Raw genomic sequence first — 23344 nt, 5'->3', positions numbered from 1 at the left:
CCACAAGTGGATCCATCGGAATAGAGCGGAGCAGGGAGCCTATGACCCGCCCAGCGTATTTTTTACGTCACGTTCTTTAAATAAAGAAATTCTCAGAAATGCAATTTTAAGTTTAGTGTTCTTTCTGTATGTCCTCTATCATCAGAAAAATGCCTCAAGAACAATTTTCTTCTGAGTGGATCTTTAAAGAGTAAGAGCATAAATCATTTATTACTGTTATGACCATCCTTGTGGAGTATGTATCTAATGCTTATCAGTGTTTAGACAACTTCAACATCTTAATTTTACATTTATGCAAAATGCAGAATAGCAGCATCAGCGTGAGTAATGTTGCAGCCCCACAGTCCACGTCTGACGGGTAACTGACTCGTGATTTGTCGCTTGTGGAGCCCCCAGCAAAGCATTTTTAACGAATGACTTATGAGCACTTTTCTGTTCTTGCCGTCTGTGCTGATTCTCTCGAGGCGTGAAGCTTCGTGCCTCTGGCGTTTGTCACATTCAGTTGACCAGATGAAATTAAGACAGAGGCAGGGAGCTGTTTTCATTGATAAATATGGCCTCTCCCTCAATCTCCCCCGCAGTTCGATGTTGTGCAGTAGTCTTGGTTGAATGAGCGGGTTACTCGTTCTCAGCTCTCTGACACACAAGGCTACAAGAATAAAGCAGGCTCCTGTCCTGTTAAGTATGGCCTGACGGGTGTGTGTATATGTGTTCATGTATAGCTGAGAGAGGGGTGGGGTTGTGTTTTATGATGAGGAAGACAGGACCCATAAATATTACTTGTGCTTAATCAAAACCCAGCTGCAAAGGCACCTGAATTGATGTGTTTTTTCGTAATATGTGCACATGCTGAGATTGGAGATTCAGGCCAACTTTGTCACAAACTAAATGGCAGGAAAAAAATTGCATAGCTGGCAGTAGTGTGTTCAGGAATGCGGCTGTGAGTGTGTGTTTGTTGTGTGGGAGATTTACTTGCATCATTCAGCCCCTGCAAAAAGTCTTGCAGAGAGGGTTAAACAGTGTGTGAGAGAGGGAGGGAGGGGGGTGGGGGTGCAGAGAGATAAGTAGCATTGGGAACAGTCTGAGCAGTAGGAGTGTCCACACACCCCCTAACCTCCCAGACCTCCCCCTGTCCCCAGCGCCACCCTCCCCTCCAGTGCAGCAGATGCCAGCGTCCTTGTGATTGATTCACCTGGCGAGGAGAGAGGGAAGTGTTTTCTGGTTGGGCTCCTGAACCCCCAGGTCATCCTCTCCTTTAGCCTCAAGCAGGGCGGGAGATAGGGAGAGGAAGGAGGGGAGGTGGGGTGTCTTAAACATCCCTAGCAACCCCAACTTCACCGCACAAAGGTGCGAGCACAGCGAGAGGGGAAGTGGTAGTTTTTTTCACCATGTCTGTCATCATAGCCACCCAGCTGATGATGGAAACCAGCACTCCTTCCAGAAGGGTAAGAGGCCCTTTTAGCATGCATGGCACGCTGCAGGGGAATGTGGGTATTTGTGGGTGAGTCTTCTGCTACTGACAGAAAAAGGCTGCTGGCTGTTTTTGATAACAGCTGGACTGGCTGGAGGGAAGCATTCTGGTGTCCCCTCTGAGGATCTCCACGGATAAATGCTTGCCGTTTGATTTAAATTCAGGTGTTTGCTCCTAATGAATGATTAGTTATCTCAGCTGGGGAAATTGTTTACCTGCTCATTGTTATTCCTTGTGATGTTGCCATCAGTTTGGTTCAGCGGACATTGACCATCTTGGAGACAAAGTTGCATTTTAGTACATATTTGATATTTTGTGGATTATTGCTTTGAATTTTTGTGTTCCATACATAAATATAATGTTTTTTTTCTTTCTGAATGTGAAAATCCATGTAAGCGCTGATCTCTAGCAGAATTCTGGGCTGCTCTGCTGCTTGCATGCAGACTGTGAAAGTTCAGAATAATGGCAGAATTCCCAGACAGATATAAATTTGCTTAAAGTTTCTTTTTTTTTTAGTAGATGGCGGGACCTCCAAGGGCAAATCTGGAATTAAATTTTGTTACATTAAGAACAAACTTGCTGGGGACACAAGGTAGATTGGATGATCCCTTTTATGTGAATCGTAAAATCGTTAGTTTCTTTTAAAGATCTAAGAAAACACTCATGTGGTCTCTGTTTTTCAGTGACTTGCTTAAGTTTCCTCATTCCTCACCTCCTTTTTCCCCCCCAGCTGTCATCTTTTGCTCCGCTCAAACACAACTGGAGTCTTTTCTACAACATCAGCCAGCATTAAACTCCATTTCCTCAGTTACTTATCTGCTGCCATTTCAATTTGGGTTTAGTGCATAGCTTTCATTCATTTGCAATATACTGCACATATCCTTTGACGGTATATTCCAAGGGGAAATTTGCTCGGGGGAAATCTGAAAATATATGAAATTACACAGGGCTCAGTAAATGAAATATAAAATAGGTTGCGCTTCAGAAAATGTACATTTTGGGGGGATTTATTTGTATTTTTTATGCCGAGAAGTGTCGCTCTGTTATCATAATGTTAGCTTTTCCTGCTGTTAGCTGTTTGGCTGATGGGCTGCAGTCAGAATACACATCTATAATCTGAACACAAGCAGCTTCAGCTGGCCAGCAAAACACCATCAGACATATTTTTTACACAATAAAAAAATTCCTGAGTATTTAAAGTGTCCATAAATATAAAATGTGTTCTTTCTGAACTTATTATTTTCATTTTGTGAATTGTTATTTTTGCTTAAAAGATTATCCCATCATAGTTACTGCACATGAGAACCGACTTACAATTATTTAAGGGACATTTACATAATATGAGGTTAATGCTGTGACCTGATGGGTCAAAAATATGATTACAAATAAAATGTAAATATGTTTTCAGATCAATACGACCAAATCCACCCAAGTCTTGTTTCCATATTGACTTCTTGTTGTTCACCTTTCGGCATTTCCCTTCAGCGGTTGCAATGGCGAATCAGCTTTACCTGAGAAAGTAATAAATTGGGGGAGAAATAAATAACTGACCTTATTTAATTTAATGGGTTATAATAACCATGACTTGAACATTTTTTTCCCACTATCAGAAGGATTGTTAAATGATTATCTCTGTAATTCCTTCTTTTTAAATAATTCTACCAAATGATTCATGCAGCAGTTTGAATAGTTTTCACTATAACTTTTTATTCATATCTGCTTCAAAATTAAACGGAGCAGGCAGTAGAGCCACAGTGGAGTGGTGACTTTAATCCGACCCACGGACAGCAGGATGATACAGAAACTTGTTGCAGGGCTGGCTCAGTCCAGCATCAAGGGAAATCATTTAGGTTCAGCTAATACAAACTGAGAAAATGGTACAAAGATGTGATTATAGTAAGCTGTAACTAAATCCATTATGTTTCAGACATGTAGAGAGAGGTGCATTAATTTCCTTATTCATTTGAGTGATGTTCAGAGGAAATTAGATATTACTGCGCTCCCTCCAGACATGGACTGATTGATCTGTTTTCTCTTCCAGCCAATTAATTTATGTGTCATTTTGTTGTGCTGTGCAGAATGCTGATGAAAACCTGTGGGGCTGCAGTATCATTTCTGTTAATGCAGATGAACGTGTTTATGTCAAGATGATGATATTTAAAGTAATGGATGACTTTCTGATTTTAGTTGTGTATTTGTTTAAATCTTTTACACTTCTGTTCGTTTATGCATTACACTGCACACTATTTGATACTTGCAAAGACTTAAACCTTGTTTTTAGACATTCAAGATATTTTACCAGGTTTAAAGTAGTTTTCACTTTTCTTTATTTTCCAAACTTTTCTCAAAATCATTAACGTTGATAATTGTTCGTCTCATTAATAGATAGGATCTAGAAACAAGGAAATTATTATGAAAATGAGTTATATTTCTCCATACACTTGACAATAAAAAAAAACTTGATTTAAGATTCAAAGAAACTCAAATCCAACTGTAGTTTTTTGTTCAATTTTAAGGATATTTTTAAGTTCAATAAAGTTGACATGTTAGCCATCTATGTCATTAGTTTGGAAACAGAAAATTAAATTTACACCATATGAACAAACACCAGTTTTACATTTTATGAGGCTTTATAAAGATTGGTTAACTTGTACTGGGATCATAATCTAATTTTGTTCAGAATTGGTTGGAAAAGGAGTCATTTCTACTTATTACAGTTGTTTTTTGTCACTGCAATCAAGTTCAATCATCGACTATAATTAGGTAGAAAAAACTCAAAATATACTAACATTTGCTCAGAACTAGCAAAAAGTAATTTTTTTATCAAGTAATTTCATTGACAGCTATTTTTGTATCGTATTTGACCTTTTTGAATGCTTGTGAGGGACTACTTGTTTCCAGATTTTTTATTTGATTTGATTTGAAATTTTTTATTGCAAGCAATCAAAGCAAGAATAATGAACAAAACAACACAATCAGCAGATATACATGCATTCAGAGACGTATCAAACTTAAGATAAGTTGACATTAAATCAGTGATTTCTTTAAATTGAGTGGAAGGAAGTGAATTTATGTAATCCCACCCCTCTTCCACTGTAACCATTTTCACTACATGTTTTATCATCATCCTGTTCATAAAGTTTTATTAAACAGAATTAAGAATCCTTAAGTATTGATAAAATACATGACAAGGATGCAGAACTTACTTATTATGTAAAAATAGACATAACTATTTTAGAAAGCAGCATAGCACATGCAGATCAATTTTTTAAAAAATATGCAGATTATTTTCATTAGAAAAATCATGACTATGATTAAAAATAACACTGTATGAGAAAAAAACTCTTCATAGCATATATTGACTTACTATCAAAATATGTGCAGATTATTTTTTCATTAGAACAATCATGAATATAAATAGTCACAACACCATTTCGGAAATCATCATATGCAGATCAAGTATCAAAAGTCAAACAAATGTGCAGATTATTTTTCATCAGAAAAATCCTGAATCACTTTTTGGGACAAGTGAAGGGATATAATTAGAGATCAATCACTTTAACCATCTTCAATAATTGATTAAGTAATTTTTTTATAATAATTATAAGGTAAAGCTGTTAAAAAGAAGGTCCATGTTCTGTCCATTGTCCAAGGTTGATATTCCTCCTTCTGCTGCCTGATTGACAGCTGTCCTTCTGGGTTTTAACAGAGTTTATAAGAGTTTATATTTGATGTCTCATAAGTTGTTTTTTTGAATATTAGTCGCTATATGGACAAATAATTTAACTAATTTCTAGCTATTTTCATATTTTTAACATACTCCTGTTGTAAGATTGGGAATGTTTTTGATAAAAACTAGAGACTGGTGATTTTTAGATAACTGAACAAGAGTGCACTCAGTTCAGGAAATACTCTGGCAATGCTGACGAGTTAATCCTTCACTGGAACTGAAAGTAAACTCACCCGGGGGAGTTTATTGTGTTGCAAAGCCTCATAAAACCATCATTCACTGCACCATAAATTACTCAGAAATGCAGCAAATCATTTGGATTAAAATGAATCTGTTATGTGCCTAAAAATGTAATTTTAGTGCTCAGTTTCTGCTGGCTTCAAAAGCGTTGTTTGTTCCTTATTAAAGTTTAATGCGCTGCAGCCATTGTTATCTTTTTATTGCAAACCTCTCCAAATCTCCAGCAGCCATAATGCAGAACGTGACTGCGGTGGTGTTTGTGAGAGCAGGGAGAGGTGTAGCTCAGACCACTTCCACTGTCTGTGACAAGGCAGTGGAGGAGGAGGAAAAGGGGGGTCCTGAGGGAAGAGTTAAAGCAGTCAGGCGGTTCACAATAGCTCCCCAACAAGGTGAGGGAGATTGCAGGACATCTATCAGGGAGGCCAGCATGGATGTCAAGTGTCTTAGACCTATTTCCCAGGGGTGCACAGGCCCAAGAAATGAACAAGAGGAACAAATGATGACAGTGACCATTGCAAGTCACAGTGGGTAAGAGAAGCAGGTTTAGTTTTTTAGCCTCCAGCATGAGCAGCTGGTAACTTTTCTTTAAAAAAAAAAAAAACATAAAATGATTCATTCATATTTGATGAAGTAAAATTTATTTAAACCAAAGAGGGAAAAGGAGGCAAATGCTACAATCCAATCAAGCAAACATGGTAAAGTCATACATCATGACTTCTAAACTCCTGGCGTTTATGCTGTGTTTTCCAGATTTACTTTTACCGCGGTAACATTCATAATTCAAGCCATGAATCATGGAGCCTCCAGCAGTTCCTCCCAAACCCCACATGACTCACCATTTGTGAAAGGGAGCTAATTGCGACTCACTTTTCATTCAAAGTTAGATCAAAAATATTTACATTTCCCCTGCTGTAGTCAGTCCAACGTGCTAACTTGGCCACAAAATAAATTTGTTAATGAGAAAAGCACAGCTGGGGTGATTAATAAAATGTGTTTGGAGCTGTCCTTTGAAGATTTTACCCCTGCTTTTGAACATGACCTATATTTCCCTCAATTCTAGCTCAGCCGCAGACATTTGGGAGACAGTTTGAGCTGTCACGGTGTGTTTGCCTCTGGCATTCATGACAGGGGTGGCACTGATTTTTAACACTTTGACCCAGGAGCCTTTCCCTCCCTTTTCTATACATAAGCTAATATTCTTAGAGCTGCATTGATGTGGCCTTTGTGGGCTTTTTGAGCATAAAATCACCTGCAGTGTCAGGGCCTGAATGATGCGGATGTGAGCTGAATGAAATTACATGACAGATAGAAAGGTTGTGCATACATTTTTTGGGGGGAAATGAGAGACAATTTCATGGTTTGAATGTTGCACCGAGATGAGATTTCAAAGAGACACTTTATTACACCCATGAATCTGTGCCAGTGTGCATAAGCCCATAGTGATTTTTGCAATATTTTATTCAGATTGAGTAAAATGTGTGCTTTTGAAGTGCATCTACAAGTCAATTTAGAGACACAGTTGATTTTAGGCTTCAAAGAAGTTCTCAATTTGTGGGAAAGGGGTTCTTTGTATTATATTTAAAGGGATGTCTATCGTGTTTTTTTCCTGCCTGAAGCGAGAAAGGTGTGTGGTCAGCCTGCCCTAATCCAGCTAAACCACAGAGAGGCACTCGAGCTCTGTCCTGGGACCCATTTGTCATATTTGGCGAATGCTTTACGACCTGATTCGTCAAGTGACCTGAAAGCCTCCAACCAAACCGTCCAAATGAGAGTAAACCTGTAAAAATGGTCGTTTTTGGAAGCGTGTGTGCGTAATGTGGCACAAGTGGAATGACAGGCGCGCCACATGAACGTGCATGGTCACTTCACATGCAGAGCGCGTTTGTGGAGAACACTGGCGGGCTGTGTGTGCGTCCTTCACACTTTTCCTGCGTAAGAGAGGCTCACGCAGAAACAGACAGACGTGACGCGCTGTCATTTTGCTCCTTTGTTGTGGAGTAATTCCTGTCGGAGTCTGAGGAGGATCGAGAGTCTGCTTCCGTCCGCGTTCTCGCTGTGAGATGGAATCAGGAAACTGAGAAGGAGAGGAGAACGTGTTCAGAATACAAAGGAGGACAACTATTGACACCTTCAGCCCAGCAGTCCGCTGTGCGCCCGAACAAAGATACGAGGACATTACAGCAAAAGATTGGGCTTCATATCGATCTGTCACTCCGCGATTCCTCCATAAAGACGTTTTTTTTTAAAAAAATCCTCATTTTATCTTGCTTCTGCTCCAAACTGGCTGCCAGCCATCGGCTCCCTTCAAAGCGCACAGAAACCCGATCATTTCTCCAAAGACGAATCAAGCCAGACGCGTTTCGTGTGTGTCTCTGAAATTCTCCAAGTTGTTTTTTTCTTTTCTTTTAAAATCTCGGATCTGGATCTGTATTATGGCTTCACTGTATCAGAGATTCAGCGGAAAGATCAACACGAACAATTCCTTTCCGCATCCACCTGAGGCCAGCCACCTTCTCGGTGGTCAGGCTGCAGACGAGGAGAACGGAGCGAAGCCCCCTCATCCACTCACCGACGGCAGACCCTACGGCCAGCACCGCAAAAAGTGTTTGCGGGAGGATGAGGACGTAAGACTGTTGTTGTTTGTCTTCTCTCACACAACAACCCCCTTGTGTTTCACGACTGAGCTGCTGTTCTACACACACAGCACTTCTCGTGTTTTTTCAAGAAAGTTTCATCTTCTTTTGCTCATATTTTGTTGAAACTTCACTCTCAGTGTTGTGTTGTGGTCGAACATGTTTAATTTTTTCAAACAATGTTTCAAATTTAGCAGAAAGAAAGGCTAAGAATACACAGTTTATGACTGTTATCAGGGTGCTGACCATGGTGCTGAAACTGAGAGCCTAGTGGAAGTGTTGTGATTATATAACAAGTCCAATTTGGGTTTTTACTTTGGGGTTTGTTGCTTTGAGCACTTAAATGAACTTACCAGAGAAATGTTACTGTTGGAGTTTTGTGTTTTTTACATTTAGCCGTTTGTTCAAGGTTATAATCCAAGAAGCAGTCTTCACCCGAAGAGTAAAAACATAGATTCTAGTCTTATCTGTTAAATGTGGATAGATCTGAACATTGATCATCACATTTTGCTTTCATTCAAGGTCTAAGAATACTCAGTACAGGACTTAAAGCTGAACACATCAGTTGTTTATTTCTACACAGTGATGTCTGAGTCAAAAGGTATCAGTCAAAGAGCGACTTCTACTGCAGATTCCTTTCTTTTGCACAAAGGCTTTTTTAAAAGCCTGTCTAAGGGGTTCAGGACATGTTTGCACATGCTTGCTGGTTTAGAAACATGGAACCAACACTGTGAACACCTGGTGCCACCCCTGCATGTTTGACAAGGAGTAAAGAGAGACTGGCTACAAGCTACTCAGTGATGTTTCTGGAGTTGTCGGTAACAAAAATGTGGATTTGTATGGGTCAAAAGCATACTTCCCCTTCTTTTAGTCAAGTAAAACAATCTTGAGTGCCTCCATGTAAAAAAAAAAAATCTATTCTTTGTAATACATTTGAAATAGTTGGCTTCTTAAAAGATCCAATCTGATGAAAACATGTTTCATATTTCTGAGTATTTCTTTATTAGAATTGTTGTGAATCAGGAGCAGATGAAAAAAATGCACTTTGAAAAAGATTGTATTTGTGACGTAGAAAATACGCTGAACGGGCTACAAGCTTCCTGTTCCGATCACAATGGAGAGGGGAAGGGGGGAAGGGGTAGAAGGGGTTGCTCCACGCCAACAGTCCCGGCCACAATTTAGAGGCAAACTTCTAATAAACTTCTGCGGCTCTGCAAAAACTACGTCCAAAAAAACGACACAGCTTTTTAATGTTTTGGCCAAAGACAGTAAAGAGGAACGGCTTTAAAACAGATTTTAAAAATTATCGAAGCGGGTCTTTAAAAAAACAAACAAACAAAAAAACCTTAAGGTAAGTTTTTACTGCATGGCGGTAAGGGAAGGCGGTAATATTGCAGAGACATTTTTCATGTTTACACGGCTAACCTTGAGGTGTCCTTTGGCCCTGAGGTCTCATTTAGCCATAGTTGACCATGAAATTACCCTCTATACCTCTGGAGATGGAATGACCATTTCAAGGAATGATATTTCCCTTTTCAGGGAAGGTTTGAGCACAGAGAGGTTCTATGTGTGCAAAATAACATCTGACTTTTTCCACAGTGGTTAAATCAGAAAGAGTTGGATTTTTTGTCAGTTTGCTTACGTCCTTGTTGGTGTTGATGGTTCAGAGAAGATAGAGACTGGCTTTGTTTTGTGTTGAAAGATAATTGCTTTTTTGTGAGAGTGTATCAGGTTTGTATGTTGTCACCAAAAACCCAATATCAGTAGAACTTTTTTGCTTTCTTTGTGGCTCACTAAAAAACGAAATCGTTAAATGTAAAGGTTAAAAAAATGCAAAGACTTCAGCCTCAGGTTAGAGTCTGAGGAATCCAGATTCTCTCTGCCTGAACAGACTTTTCCTCTAAAGACTACAAATGTCAGGATGCAAAAAAAACAAACAAATAAACAACACTTTAGTTGTGTCTAGCATTTAAATTAGTATTATAATGAAAAAATACATAAACAGCAAATATGACAAAATAGTATTCATGAAGGCTTTCCCTATGAAATTTGTCCTGAATGTACATTTGCAGCTTTTCTGCACATTTGAAGAAAACTGCCTAATCACCTCCATCTCAAAACATAAAGATGTTTCTCTGCAGAGCAAAATAGTAAAGATTCAAACCGAAAAACCCAATGAAATAGCTTTATTTTGCTCAAGAAATCTTTAATTCTCATGACCAATAAATGAAAAGAGGCAAGTTTTAGAATTCCTCTGCAGTTATTGACAGAATTAGGCTTTGCATGTCAAGATCTGTGAAAGTCAAGTTCTTTTTCTTCTTGCAGCTCTTGCCCAACTTGAGAAGCCTGGTTTTTCTCAGAACACTTGATCAACTCATTCACATTTTATTTATTTAAAATGTTGGTCCATCAGTGAGACAACCTTTAGAAAAGGAATAACATTTAATAGGAGCAGTGCTGAGAACTAGTATCCTAAAATGTTCTTGTCAACTTCTAATTAGGGAAAATTAAAGTAAAATAAGTGATGTGTCAAGTCTTTATTTGAGCTGGAGTTTTTTCTGCTGCATTATGGGAAAAGGGCACGGGTGTATGTGGTGGAAAAAGGGGTTGTTTCTTTTTGTCACAGGCTTTGTTTGGCTTGAACACAACAGTGAAGATGGTATATAACACCCCTGTTTCCCTTTTCATAGACATTTTAGATGCTTTTTCTAACATTTGATTGCTCTGCTGGGATTTAGCATTAATGTATTTGTCCCTTTTTACTTACTTTATGGAGGCAAATGACAAATTATTCCCTCCACAACATTTCAAATCGTTTGACATCTAGAATATACACATTAGCATCTTGTAAAATTAACATTTGGTGTCTATCTGCATATTTATTTGGGCAAAGCCAGAAGTGAAGCCTCGCAGCTCATTGTAGGTTCTGTGATGATAGCTATTTTTTTCATGTGTTTCTATTAGCACTAGTCATTAGTGAAAGCTCATTTTCCACAGCAGCACCTTAATCTCAGAGAGGCATGCTGCTTTTTAATGGCCCCCTTTCTTGCCCAGGGCTGCTTTGTTAAAAATGAAAGCGCACTGAAAATGTGTTTTAATTTTCTTTTTAATAGCCTGTTCAAGTTTAAATTTACTCATCCTGTAATGATGCCCTTGTAACGCAGATTAGGAGTGATAGTCTCCCTTGGGTGGATGGTGGTAAAGAAGCAGTTTGGAAAGTCATAAAGGCTCAGGGGCAATAAAAGGATGCATAAGTTCAGATTTTAAGGCTTAATCAACATCAGGGCTCGTTTTCAGTGGCTCCAAAAGTTCACTTTATCACCCATCTTTTAATTAAAAACTTGTACCTAAGGAATTAAAAAGGAATTTACATTTTTTTGTAGCAATTATTAGTACACTTGTGAAAAAAAAAAGTTATTTTGTAATTTTATGATCATGTTTTGGACCTCAAGGAAAATAAGAGCTCTAAAAGAGGTGACTCATGAATCAGCAACTGTTTCTGTCTAAAATTTAATTCAGAACAAATGGGTCTGTCCATGGCTAACACACACTCATACAAGCACACACACACACACACACACACACACATACACCGCTTATGCTCTCATCCTTTTTGCATGGAGATACTCCAGATCTGAGTAAGACAGTTTGGCCCGGTTCCCAGGTCTTAGTTTAGCTCCTTGCTTCCTTTGAGGTCCCAGGCGCAGATAAATCAGCCAGACTGTGCTCAACACAGCAACCAGATAAAAGAGAGAAGGCAGTGAGAAGATTGTCCTCATTAACTCCACGGCAGGACGACTTAAGATTCAACACCTGATGCTCACTGAAGGAAACCTTGCTTTTTTCTCCGCTCTGATCCAGAATCATCGCCGGTACAATAAAAATCAATAAATGATGTATTTGAGATGCAGTTTATCTATCGTTTGAAATATAAAATTTAAACTAAACAGAAGCAATGAACCTAAATCCAAATAGGTGAAGTTTTGTGCACACATGTGAATCACATGTGAATTTTTTTAACTGCAGCCAACACATGTCCAGAGGAATTCTGAGACTAAAATTAGATTTACTACAAGCTTTTTTCCCCAAACACGTTTGTTCAAGTGCATCAAGGCATGAAAAGGACAGCAACTAAAACAGATGTTGATGCTCATCAGACTGGAATGGTGTTATGAAACCTTCTTTAACAAAATTCAGGAACTTTATCTCTTTTTTTTGGAGTGGCTAGTTAGGGATTGGTAAATGGTAAATGGCATATACTTATATAGCGCCTTTCTTCCTACAAGGACAAAGCGCTTTACAGTCACAGACCCATTCACTCAGTCACACACACATTCACTCACACATTCACACACTGGTGACGGCTCCGCTGCCAAACACAGGCGCCCGCCTACCACCAGAGGCAAGGTGGGGTTCAGTGTCTTGCCCAAGGACACTTCATGGGCGTGCAAGGCGGGAATCGAACCTGCAATCTTAGGATCATGGGTCGACCGCCCTACTGCTGCACCACGGCCGATTGGGTCGGTTTTAGTGTAATATTTAGATAAAGAAAATATTATTAATCAATTCTAGGGGAGTGTGTCTTTCTCTGTCATACTGCAAAAACAAGTCCCTCAGAAATAATTCCAAAATTGTTTCCCCATTGGTAAATTTTCTGTAATCCATCGACAACTGAACTTATTTCTAGCTGTGGAAAAAAAGTCAGTTATACCAGTTTTGCTCTCTAGTAGATTCTAAATTTAGACAAGTTTGCAGAAATGGAGTGGTGCATATTTGTATTAATAGGTGTCAAAGTGTTAAACAAGCAAAATAAAAATAAAAACCTCTGCCAATGGGGTAAGAAAAATGGTTTTAACAAGAATTCTTATTTTTCTTATTTTGAAACAAGGGACTTTTTATTTTCTTGAGATTCAGTTTTTGCAAAGCACAATATTTTTACGCATTCTATACTTTTTTGTAACATAATATCGTCCAATTCTTTACATGGAAACGATCTTTTAAATAAAAATACCTTTTAACAGAGAAACTCTTTTTTCTCCTTCTGGCACTTTTTATTTTTAGCATATATAACACAAATGTCTTTGACAAAACAGCTTCAAACATAAAACATTCATCACATTTAGACTGTTTTGTTTTTTATGGTTAAATAAAAGTGTCAGACAACAGACATCCCTTACTGTGGTTCACCTTCAGCCAATTGTAACTGACCCAGCTTGGAACAAGCTAGCCTGTGATTGGTTGTCTCTTTGTTTGCATCACATGTTCACAACAAGAAAACGGGGGGGGGGGGGGGGTATTCCAGAAAGCACATTTAAACTACCCTGACTTTAACCCTGAACTCTGGCTGAAATCCGCCTGAACCTGCTTACTCTGGGTATGTCGGTTCCAAAAGATCGGCTATGAGTTGGCGTAATTACGCTCGACTTGGTAACCCTGGGTTAATGCACGTGCACGCCAAGTACATAAAGGCATTCTCAATGGATCGTCGATTTCCAGAGTCACCATGGAAACGCGTGCAGAAAAAAAGAGAGCGCTATATTTTAGTGAGACGGAGTCTGAGATTTTAATGACGGCGTATGAAGATTTTACACCCATCACAAAAGTAACACGACTGCATCAGCAAAAAAAAAGAGTTTCTGCTTGGAGAAAAATAACGGACAAAGTAAACGCACGAGTTTCTATCTCATTTCTGTTTTCATTGTGACGCATATATACGTATAAATTATCCAACTTAAATGAATTAATTCAATTGGTAACAGCTAAACATTTTTTGTCACAACTCAAATTTACATATTTATCTAACTAAATGTCATGTTACTCCAATTCAATTAAATGTTTTTCCATATTAATTCATTGTAATTCTTGAACTCTCATATGTCTAAGTTTGAGCCTGCAGATATACTCATTTTTATACCAATACAATGAATGAAACAAAATGGAATCATATTATTTTACATACAGATATTTACCATTTCTCCAACCTAAACAATGAACAACTTTGCACTAGTTGTGCTATATAAACTCATCATCCTGTCCCTCCCTCTCACTCATGGTGCAGAAAGAATTAAACATAACAGGACAAATAACTCAGCAAAACACAGTAAAACAGCTAAACAACTAAACACAGTTGGTCAAAAACCCACACTTAAACCCAAATCCATCCAGACAGGCAAAGGGAATGGTATCCCACAATTCCTTACGGTGCCGATCTAACTGCAGCCCCAAAGTTACACCTACTTAATTGAATTAATTTGAAAGAAAAGAAAATAACTGTCTGATAACTATGTGTTTTTTTAAGCTGACTTAACTAGAAAAAATGATTTATCTTAACTGAAGCAAATAATTAAGTTAGATCGATGTTAAAAGTTTATCTTTCCAACATCCATACGTGGTCTTATCAGCCTCTCATGGTGGAAAAAGTATTATCTGAGCTTATTCATCTACTAAATCATCTTCAAATGGACACGCCATGCTGCTTCACCTCTCTGAAAACTGTCCTTCTGTATCCATTCTGCAATCAACGTTGAAGAGTCAAGAGTAAATTCAACTGACCCCATTATTTTACATCGTATAGCAAGCGATTTGACCGTAGAAATCAGGTTGCTTCAATTTAAAATAGCTTCATAAATATATGATTAACCTATTTGCTCTCAAGGTTTGCATTTAATTAAGCGGACCATCAAGTATTTCATTTCAATTCAGAAACATGGAAAAGGAGCCTTCAGGCGGTGGTACAGTAAAGGGCACAGAAGGCAGACATGCAGTCACCCAGGGCAGCTCCTCCCCTCAGGACAACAAAGCTTCCTCAGCAGGACCTCCTGTTCGATGTTGCCATGGTTGCAAAGGTGGGGAGGCTGTGTAACACATACGCTGCTGTTTGCTGGTGGCTTTGACTACCTTCTGTAGATGTGGAGATGACGCAGCTTTTTGCTCTGCAGACTGAATGTACCCTTCCCGTTTCAAGAGCCCCCCACCCCCACCCCCCGCGTTGATCACAGTGTGGCTCCTCTCTCTGGTAAATCTGAAAGCCGGTGTTTTTCTCAGGTGCCTGATGAACACCTGCATCCATCCGTGTTTATGTGCTTCAGTCCTTGCCAGCAGGCTTTGTCGATATTGATTTTTTTCCTTTCTTTGAGGATGGGTGGAGCTGGATAAGGGAGTGGAGGTGTAGCGGCCGGGGGCTCAAGAGGGCATCTAAACAGGTCATTCATCCCCTACCTGGAATCCCCGTTGACACGCCATTAATCATCTGATGCCGCACTGTCCTCCCATCACCTCCACAGACCTGTCAGCAGGACTTCAGCAGCCTGCTGCTGTGCTGTCTGACTGCCCCCTCCCTCTTGATGATTTACTGTATTATAACACAAGCTGACAGATCTATTAGTCAAGGTTGAAACACCAAAAAGCCTTATTACATGGTGATGATGCCTAGGTTTAGTGGCAGCTTTCAGGTGAAGCCCCATTAAGTCTTTGTGCTTCAGCAGATTTTTTAGCGCCACTTTTTTTCTCCTTCTTCTTGAGATGTGAGTTCTGGTTTGTGGAAATCAGGCTTTCTATTAAATTTTCCATTTATTTAAAAAGAAAAAAAAACAGTTTTCTTTTTGATCTCCAGCTTTCATCGTGCCGCTCACAGCCTTGTTTTTCACTGAAGCATCGCAGTTCCTTTAAAACATCTCAGCTGCTTTTAAGAACAACACAAGGAAGCAGCTGAACATAGCACTTCTTTTACACCTGTGATCATATTGCTGCTTTTTGTCTAAAACATCAGGGAGCACTGTCAGGTTTTTATTTTGAGGTATACTTGTGATGATCTTTAGCAACACATCTTCTTCAAGGAGAAAAGTAGACTGTTGTTTTCAGTAAACCACCGGCTTGTCTTCTCAATTATCTGCAACAATTACAACATCAGATTTTAATCAGTGCACAGTGTCCTTTCATTGATGTTTTAGGTGCAGAAAAACCCATTTCTTAACGCTCTTGTGCACTGCATCTGTTTTGCCACTAGAGACTGTTGTGCTGCAATCAATGCACTGATTTAACCCTCATTCCAGCTTAAGTGGTTGTTTCAGTATTTTTACTTTTTGTGTTATTTAATTAGCAGCACAAATAAGACTGAGAAAAAACTGCAGTAAGTTTAATAAATCTCCAGTTTGAAGCATTTTACCTTGATCCAAAAATAGGTTGACAAAAGATTTTAAAAAAAGAAAAATTCAAAGTTGCCAAGCAATATAAGATACTTTAACCTGTAAACACAGAGAAATAACCATTCAATATTTCAAGGGGTCAGAAGATCAGAACTGTTATTTTTGTGTTGAAAAAGGACGATATTAAAACTACAAACTGAACATTCATTTAAAGGCAAATCTTCTGAGGTTTTTCACAGAAAAGTTAAAAAAAAACTACAATGACAAACGTAAAGCATCTGTGTGGCATCTGGCATAGAAAAGGGAATGTCAAAGTGTTTTACAGAGATACAGAAAGCCTCAAAACATCATCTAAATAAAATATAATTAAAAACTAGGCTGGCAGGAATTTATGTCTAATTAATCGGACCACTTTCAAAATTTGAGCAGCAGAGCTGCGGCGCCTCCTGAGACTTCTTTCTCCTCCCATATCGTTTTTCCAGGCTGACACCAGGCAGCAGTAATCTGTTGTGTCACGAAGGCAGAATCTCTTATCAACCCTGCCATGATACAGCAGAGAAACACCCTCAAGAGACACAGGCACACAGACAAATGACTTCACTGGGATTCAGCCGTTCACACGCACAAGATAAAAGCAAAGTCAAGAAGGTCATTAAACAACTGAGTTAATCCTGGAGGGATGAGACAACACAAGCAACAGGTTAAGTCAGCATTTGGGGCAGTTATGTGACAGTAGAGAAAAGCAAAAAATAAATAAAAAATATCCTGATTCGGAGATGTTTTTCCTAATGGCAATGGAGGTCTTACTTACAAATTCCCACAAATTACTTAAAATAATAAATAGCCAACAAAGAATAAAGAAAAGTCAAAAGCTCTAATGTAAAGGTGCTGAAACATCATGTATAGATGTGCATGGATCTATTAATAGATTTGATTTATCTGCACTTTCCAGATGCTCAAAGTGCTTACAGTGTGTCCATTAGTCATTCAGTCTGCGTTCATACTTGGTGATGGTGAGCTACTGTTGTAGCCACTGCTGTCCTGGGGCAGACTGACAGGGGCGTGGCTGCCAGTACGCGACTACAGCCCCTCTGAGCATCACCGGGACATTCATGTGCATTCGACAGGAAGACAGAAGAAGACAGGAAGGGCGTAGTGTCTTGCCCAAGGACACAACGACAGTTGACTGGGGGGACCGGGGATCGAACCGCTGACCCTTTTAATCATTGGCCGACTTGCTCAACCTGTCGCCTGACCCACTGCCGCCCAGTCGTCTATAAGTGGATGCATCAGAATGGAGCGGAGCGGGTTTTTTCTGCATCACAAATACGCTCTTTTTCAAATGACAAATTTCAATTTGTTAAAGAAATACTCAGGCCAGGTGTCGTGGTGGCACCCCCTGTTGACACCACTGGAGTCTTTGGAGTCTTGGCTGGTTTCCTGTGACGTCATTTCCGGGTGAGCCTTTCCCAGTTCTAGTCGTGTGTGACTGCTGTCCTCTTGTTTGGCATTAGCCTGACTACTATTGCTTACTCTAAGGGTTATCTGGGTTAATATTCACATTTAGCACCTTTTAGTAGTGAATACACCACTGTTAAACCGCTTGCTGTTCACTTTTCTCATTTTGCTAAATAAACCACTTCTCTTTACCTAAACACAGCTAGCCTTAGCAGGCTGGAGCAGTTAGAAGCGCGGCTCCGCACAGTGGAAGTCAAGCCGGCTAGCCAGGTCGTTACTTGTAGCGCGGGCCGCGCTACCAGGGCTAACTTAGTTAGCACCCCAGCGCCCTCCCAACAGCCGAGAGACAGTCAGGGGTTTGTACCGGTTGGGAGGAAACATAGTGCTAAACGCAAAAACTTAGAGCACCCGAGACTCCACGTTAGTAATAGGTTCTCCCCCCTCAGCGACACACCCGCTGAACACTCAACTCTGGTTATAGGCTCTTCTGAAGTTAGAAACGTGGAGCTCCCAGCGGCTACAGTCAGGTGTTATCCGGGGGCCAGAGTTGGTGACATCGAGGGGAACCTTAGGATGTTAGCTCAGAATAAGTCCAGGTTCAGTTTCTACATTCAAAGTTAGACTTAAAACATTCCTCTTTGGACAGGCTTATTGTCAGACTACTTAGTATTCAGAGATTATTTAACTTAATGTTAATTTGTTTGTTTAAATTAAACTTAATAACTATTTCTTTTAAAAGGCTGCTAGAAGTTGAAGCTGGGGTAACTATGGTGCACTGGGGTTCTGTCCTCTTTTCTCTTCTACTTCTACCCTTCCTCTCCTCTATTCTTGACCATAATTTATCATTTAGTTCTCCATGCCTCTGTTTGGTGCAGTGCGATTCATGTATTGTCCCTCTTTTCCTCTCCCCTCCTGGGGAGTGGGAGTGCTTCCAGACTCCAGTTGGCTCATCCGTGCTCCAGTTCCTGACCGTTTACCTCGCCTTTGCTCCTGCTCCTACACCTGGCTGTGGATCCTGCCTCTGGCTCATCTCTGGCTCGTCTCTGCTCTGTACCTGACCGAGTACCTCGTCTCTGCTCCTGCTCCTACACCTGGCTGTGGTTCCTGTCTCCGGCTCGACTCGCGCCTTTGACTGTCCCCACAACCACGGCTGGATGAAGCTCGTCTGTTGGACTTTAAATGTGTAGTTGTAGATTTAGATAAGTAAATTCTTCTCTTTGAGTTCTGGTAAATTGCCTGTCCGTCCTGGGGGAGGATCCCTCCTTCATGTGGGCACCCCTGAGGTTTCTTCGTTTTTCCGGAATCCGGTTTTTTGGGAGTTTTTCCTTACCGCGAAGGGGGGTCTAAGGGCAGGGATGCCAGTATAGCTTAGTCAGTTTGTTAGTTCATTTTAGTATTTTACTATTGAACTCTTTGTATTCGTGATCCTTTTGAGTTCATGTTTCACTTCGAAGCCCATCGAGACGACTGTTGTTGTGATTTTGGGCTATACAAATAAAATTGAATTGAAATTGAATAGAAATGCAATTTTGTGCTTAAGTGTCTTTACATATGTCTTCCATCATCAGAAAAATGCCACAAGAACATGCTAAAAAACACCAAAAACACAATTTTCATCAGAGTGGGTCTTTAAATCAAAATGACAGTTCAGCGCTGCTGTTAGAGTCAGAAAAAAAAATGCTTCGCCTTGCTGAGAACAGTTTCATTCCAAGAATAAATTCAAGATCCTCTTTTCGGTCTAAATAGGCAGGGCATGTTCATTTGAATGGAACAATTTGTGCACAAAGACAATTCAAAGTCAGTTACATAAAGCATTACAAGAAATATTTATTAAAAATATTAAAATAATTTAATCAAACTCATTAAATGTCATCAAAATAAAAGTCCAAAGAAATGTAAAATGAAACGAACCTCAGCTTAACTTCTTTAGACCCGAGTTGATATTTGAGCTAATCCTCTACAGGTCCTGGTTAAGCAGAATGAACTACCGTGGTAATAAAACCCAAAATGTGATGTCCATGCATGTGGACGCCATTTCTGAAGAGGTTAAAGTAACACTGCTGATGTTTTGAACAATTTGATCAAATGAGAACAGTGTCCATAACCCTTGTGCTATCCTAGGCACTTTAACGTTGGGAGTTGGGTCATCTAGACCCACTAACCTTTTTTCTTCAATGATTCGGGAACCTCACTGGTGTCCATGGATTACATGAAATCTTTCCACCTTTACCCACCTTTGTCATGGTAGGGAGAACAAGTCAATACAAGGGTGGGGTCATCTAGATCTAAGCCTTTCGGAAAGTCTCTTCCAGAAATGTGGAACATAGAAGCTGAATGCAGCTTCTCCATTTTTGATGTTAAAAACTTTCTTGAAAGATTATCTTTAATGTAGGACATAAAAGAATACATTTTTCTTGAAACAAAGGTCTTAATAATTTCTTAAGATTCTGTTTTTGCAGTGCTGGTGGCACAACTTAGACTTTGAGCTTACAAATACATATGAAGATAAAAAACCCAACTAATATTTACCACATGGACTGAAGAATGAAAAGAAAGAGCCAGGAAACAAACATCCCTTACAGTTTTATTTTTTTTATGGCTCACCTTGTTTGATTTGTAGACCAATCATGGGAAAGCGTGGTGCTCCCCCAGTCACTTCTCCAGCCATCTCTGAATGATTTGTGAGGGCGTTTAATGGAAACCAACGCTGCTTCGTTTCCTAGTAAAAATAGAATATGAAATTATTTATTCTATAAAATGAAATACATTAAGTTTCAATGATTACATTTAAAGAAACACTTAGAGATTGAACTTTGCCTTGACAGTTTTTCTATTGTCAGACTCTTTGAATTTTCATAAGAAGTGTGATTTGTAACCTTGATGCTTGTTTTGCATTTTGTATCTGAGCAATCTGAGCAAGGAATGCACAATACGTTCAAAGAAACACTTTCATATAAGATCCATTAGTTACAGCTTTTAGCAAAAAAAAAAAAAAAAAAAAAAAATCGTCTTTGTTAGAGTTTGCATTCCAGACAAAAACGACACCATGACGGTGAGGGGTCTCCTCCAGCACCCAGGCTCTGGTTTAGTCTTCTGATGAATAACACATGAGTTTGGTTTTCATGTTGCATCCTCACCGGAGCTTTGTGTGCAGCCTGTTCTTCAGAGAAGCAACAGGAGAGACAGCATTCGTCCCTCCAGCCATGAAGGTGGGTTTGTACTTTGCATTCTGTAAACTCAGTATGGTCAGTTTCAAACCACAGCTGCTCTCTTGTGTGTCGGTGTGTTGTGTTTGTGTGCGTATACCTGCAAGCTTATCTGTGGTGTGCAGGTGCACCTAAGGTGGGTGTCATTGTGAAAAAGTTTTGGAGTTTTTTTTCTCTTCTGTCAGGCGCAGCTTGCTTTGCAGAGCTGTGGCGGTGTGAGCATCATCATCTCCAGTCAATATTTCTGTCCTGTTCTATAAGCTCAGAATCGGGGGGTCTGAATGAGGCGCGGGGGCTCAGGGGATGAAGGGGAGGCGGATTGCTTCACCCCGAGCTGGCAGTCAGGAGCTGACTTCCAAGATTATGTTCAGTGTGGTGCTCACATGGAGCAGAGATGGGGGAGATAATGATTGTTTGGTGGAGCAGAGGTGGTGTAGAGAACGGGGGGTGCTATTGAGTGATTCACTATTCTGAAGCTGGCAGCCCATCAAATGGCACCCCACCAAAGGCAGAAGAGTCGAACTGTGATGATTGATGTTCCTTTGCTCACCAGATTGGCTGTTGCATCATGGGAATACGTTGTTTTTATTGCTGGATTGTTTGGGAAGTCGTTTTGCACCGCTGACCTTATCTTTTATGTGTTAAAAACAAACATAGACCTTATCAGCTTGCCCAACTGAGCCGCATCTGTCTCCCTGTCTTTTCTGTCAGTCTTTTAGATCTTTCAAAGATTCTTTTAACAGTTTATAAAGTCTTAAAGACCCACTCCAATCATCCTGTGATCTATTTTAAAAGCGTTCCCAGATGATGCCGTTTTTAGCCAAAATCCAAAAACCTGTATTGTTTTCTAAAGGACATGGTTTTTGCATAGTGGCAGTAGTTCATCAGAAATTCATCTCAGAGTTGTGAGAAGGACTGTTGACGCGGAGTAAGCCTTTCCCCACTTCCCATGATCACTTTGCGTACACTCTTTCCTCCTCACAATCCCAAACCTAACATTACCGGTGTACCAGAGGTCATGGATGCATCAGAATGGAGCGGCGCTGGGATCCTGTAGCCTGCCCACTGTAGCAGCTGCATCCTACCTACAGGCTTTTTCCAAATGGCATTTTTCGGCTGCTCCTGATTCACCACAATTTGAATTGAAAAATTCTCACAAATGCAGTTTTAATCTTAATTTTCTCTATACGTGTCCTCCATCATGAGAAAAATGCAACAAGCACATATTAAAAACACTAAAAACACAATTTTCCTCAGAGCAGGTCTTTCAGATTTTTTTTTTATTAGTTAAACAAAGTCTTAATGGAATTGGACCTTCATTTTTTAATCAGAATTACTGACCCTCCCAGAACCTTGAGGTCCTCCGGTGCAGATCTACCGGTGGTCCCAAATGTCAGAACAAAAATCCACATCGAGGCCAGATTCCAGCACTGCGGGCCTCGTCTGTGGAACAGCCTGCCTGAGGATCTGAGAGCTTCATCCAATTCAAATCACGTCTTTTTTGATTAGCTTTTCAGTAGTTTTTCATTTCTTCATGTTTTAACTTGACTGTTTTTTCCTGTTGATTATGATTACAATTTATACTATTATTTGTATTATTTATTTGTTTTAAGTAATGCACTTTGAGGTGTTCTGCAGTAGAGAAAGTACTATATAAATAAAGTTGAATTTGAATGTAGCAGCATAGATCATGAGCCTCGTTTTTAATTTCAGAGATGGTCTTAATCCTCTAATCCCAATCTTCAAACTTTGATTTAAAGTCATTTCTGTTGTGCTTTTGAACACTTTCTGGGTGATTTTAGACCAGAATCATTTTCTGCCTGCTTTGCTTTTTAATCTTTTTTCAGCAAAAGGAGCTTTACAGGGAGATCCCACATCTCCCTCTGCATAGGCCTCTTAAGCTTGAGGGAACAGATAGTTTTTTTTGTGAAACGTTGCAACTGTTTCAGCTTGCACATCCATTTTAAGCCATCGTGGATGCGTAAGAGCATAGATCTATTATGTGTAGAATTTGATGTTCTGGCCTGCTCCTGGGAGGACGGCAGAAGGGATCAACAACTGAAGTGGAGCATTGAGTGGCCCAGCTCGGTGTGTGGAGCGTAATGCTGATCTGAGCTGAATAGAAGATGCGGCTAATGGCCCAGGTAAGTGGTGCGGGCGCTAAATGTTGTGAGGAGGCTGAACCCTTTGGCAGCATCCCCTCTCTGAATCCTCTGGGCTTGAGTGGAGAAAAGCGTTCAGCCATAAGCGGCTTCCTGTTCAGTCTGATACTCCAACCGGCGACCTGACCTCCTTTGGTGCTGCTGCAGAGGTGTCGAGTTCTTGGGCTTTACCTGAGAAAGCCGGGCATTGTTTCAGTGGGAAGTAGGGCGTGGCAACCTGTGCACATATGCATGCACACACGCACACACAGTTTCAGCTAATGCGCTGTTACTGTGGATGCTGACTGTGAGGTTTTTGAG

General features: G+C 40.0%; 1 protein-coding gene across 2 annotated transcripts in view; it reads left to right on the top strand.

Moving 5' to 3' along the window:
* LOC101162554 (dipeptidyl aminopeptidase-like protein 6) overlaps positions 1-23344 on the top strand; it is an 87816-nt gene that overhangs the window by 9944 nt on the left and 54528 nt on the right. Inside the window, exon 1 of one of the 2 annotated variants that reach the window (XM_011486874.3) lies at positions 6997-8065. The exons of the other annotated variant lie outside the window; for it this stretch is intronic. Coding sequence (XP_011485176.1) covers positions 7874-8065 — 192 coding nt within the window. The 5' untranslated portion in view covers positions 6997-7873. Of the gene's footprint in view, positions 1-6996; positions 8066-23344 lie in introns of those variants that run through there. 2 annotated transcript variants of the gene reach the window in all.

The sequence above is a fragment of the Oryzias latipes genome, chromosome 17 (genome assembly GCF_002234675.1).
Source record: "Oryzias latipes chromosome 17, ASM223467v1".
Lineage (NCBI taxonomy): Eukaryota > Metazoa > Chordata > Actinopteri > Beloniformes > Adrianichthyidae > Oryzias > Oryzias latipes.
The sequence above is the reverse complement of the archived record's forward strand: the minus strand, read 5'-3'. Positions and strand labels throughout refer to the sequence as shown.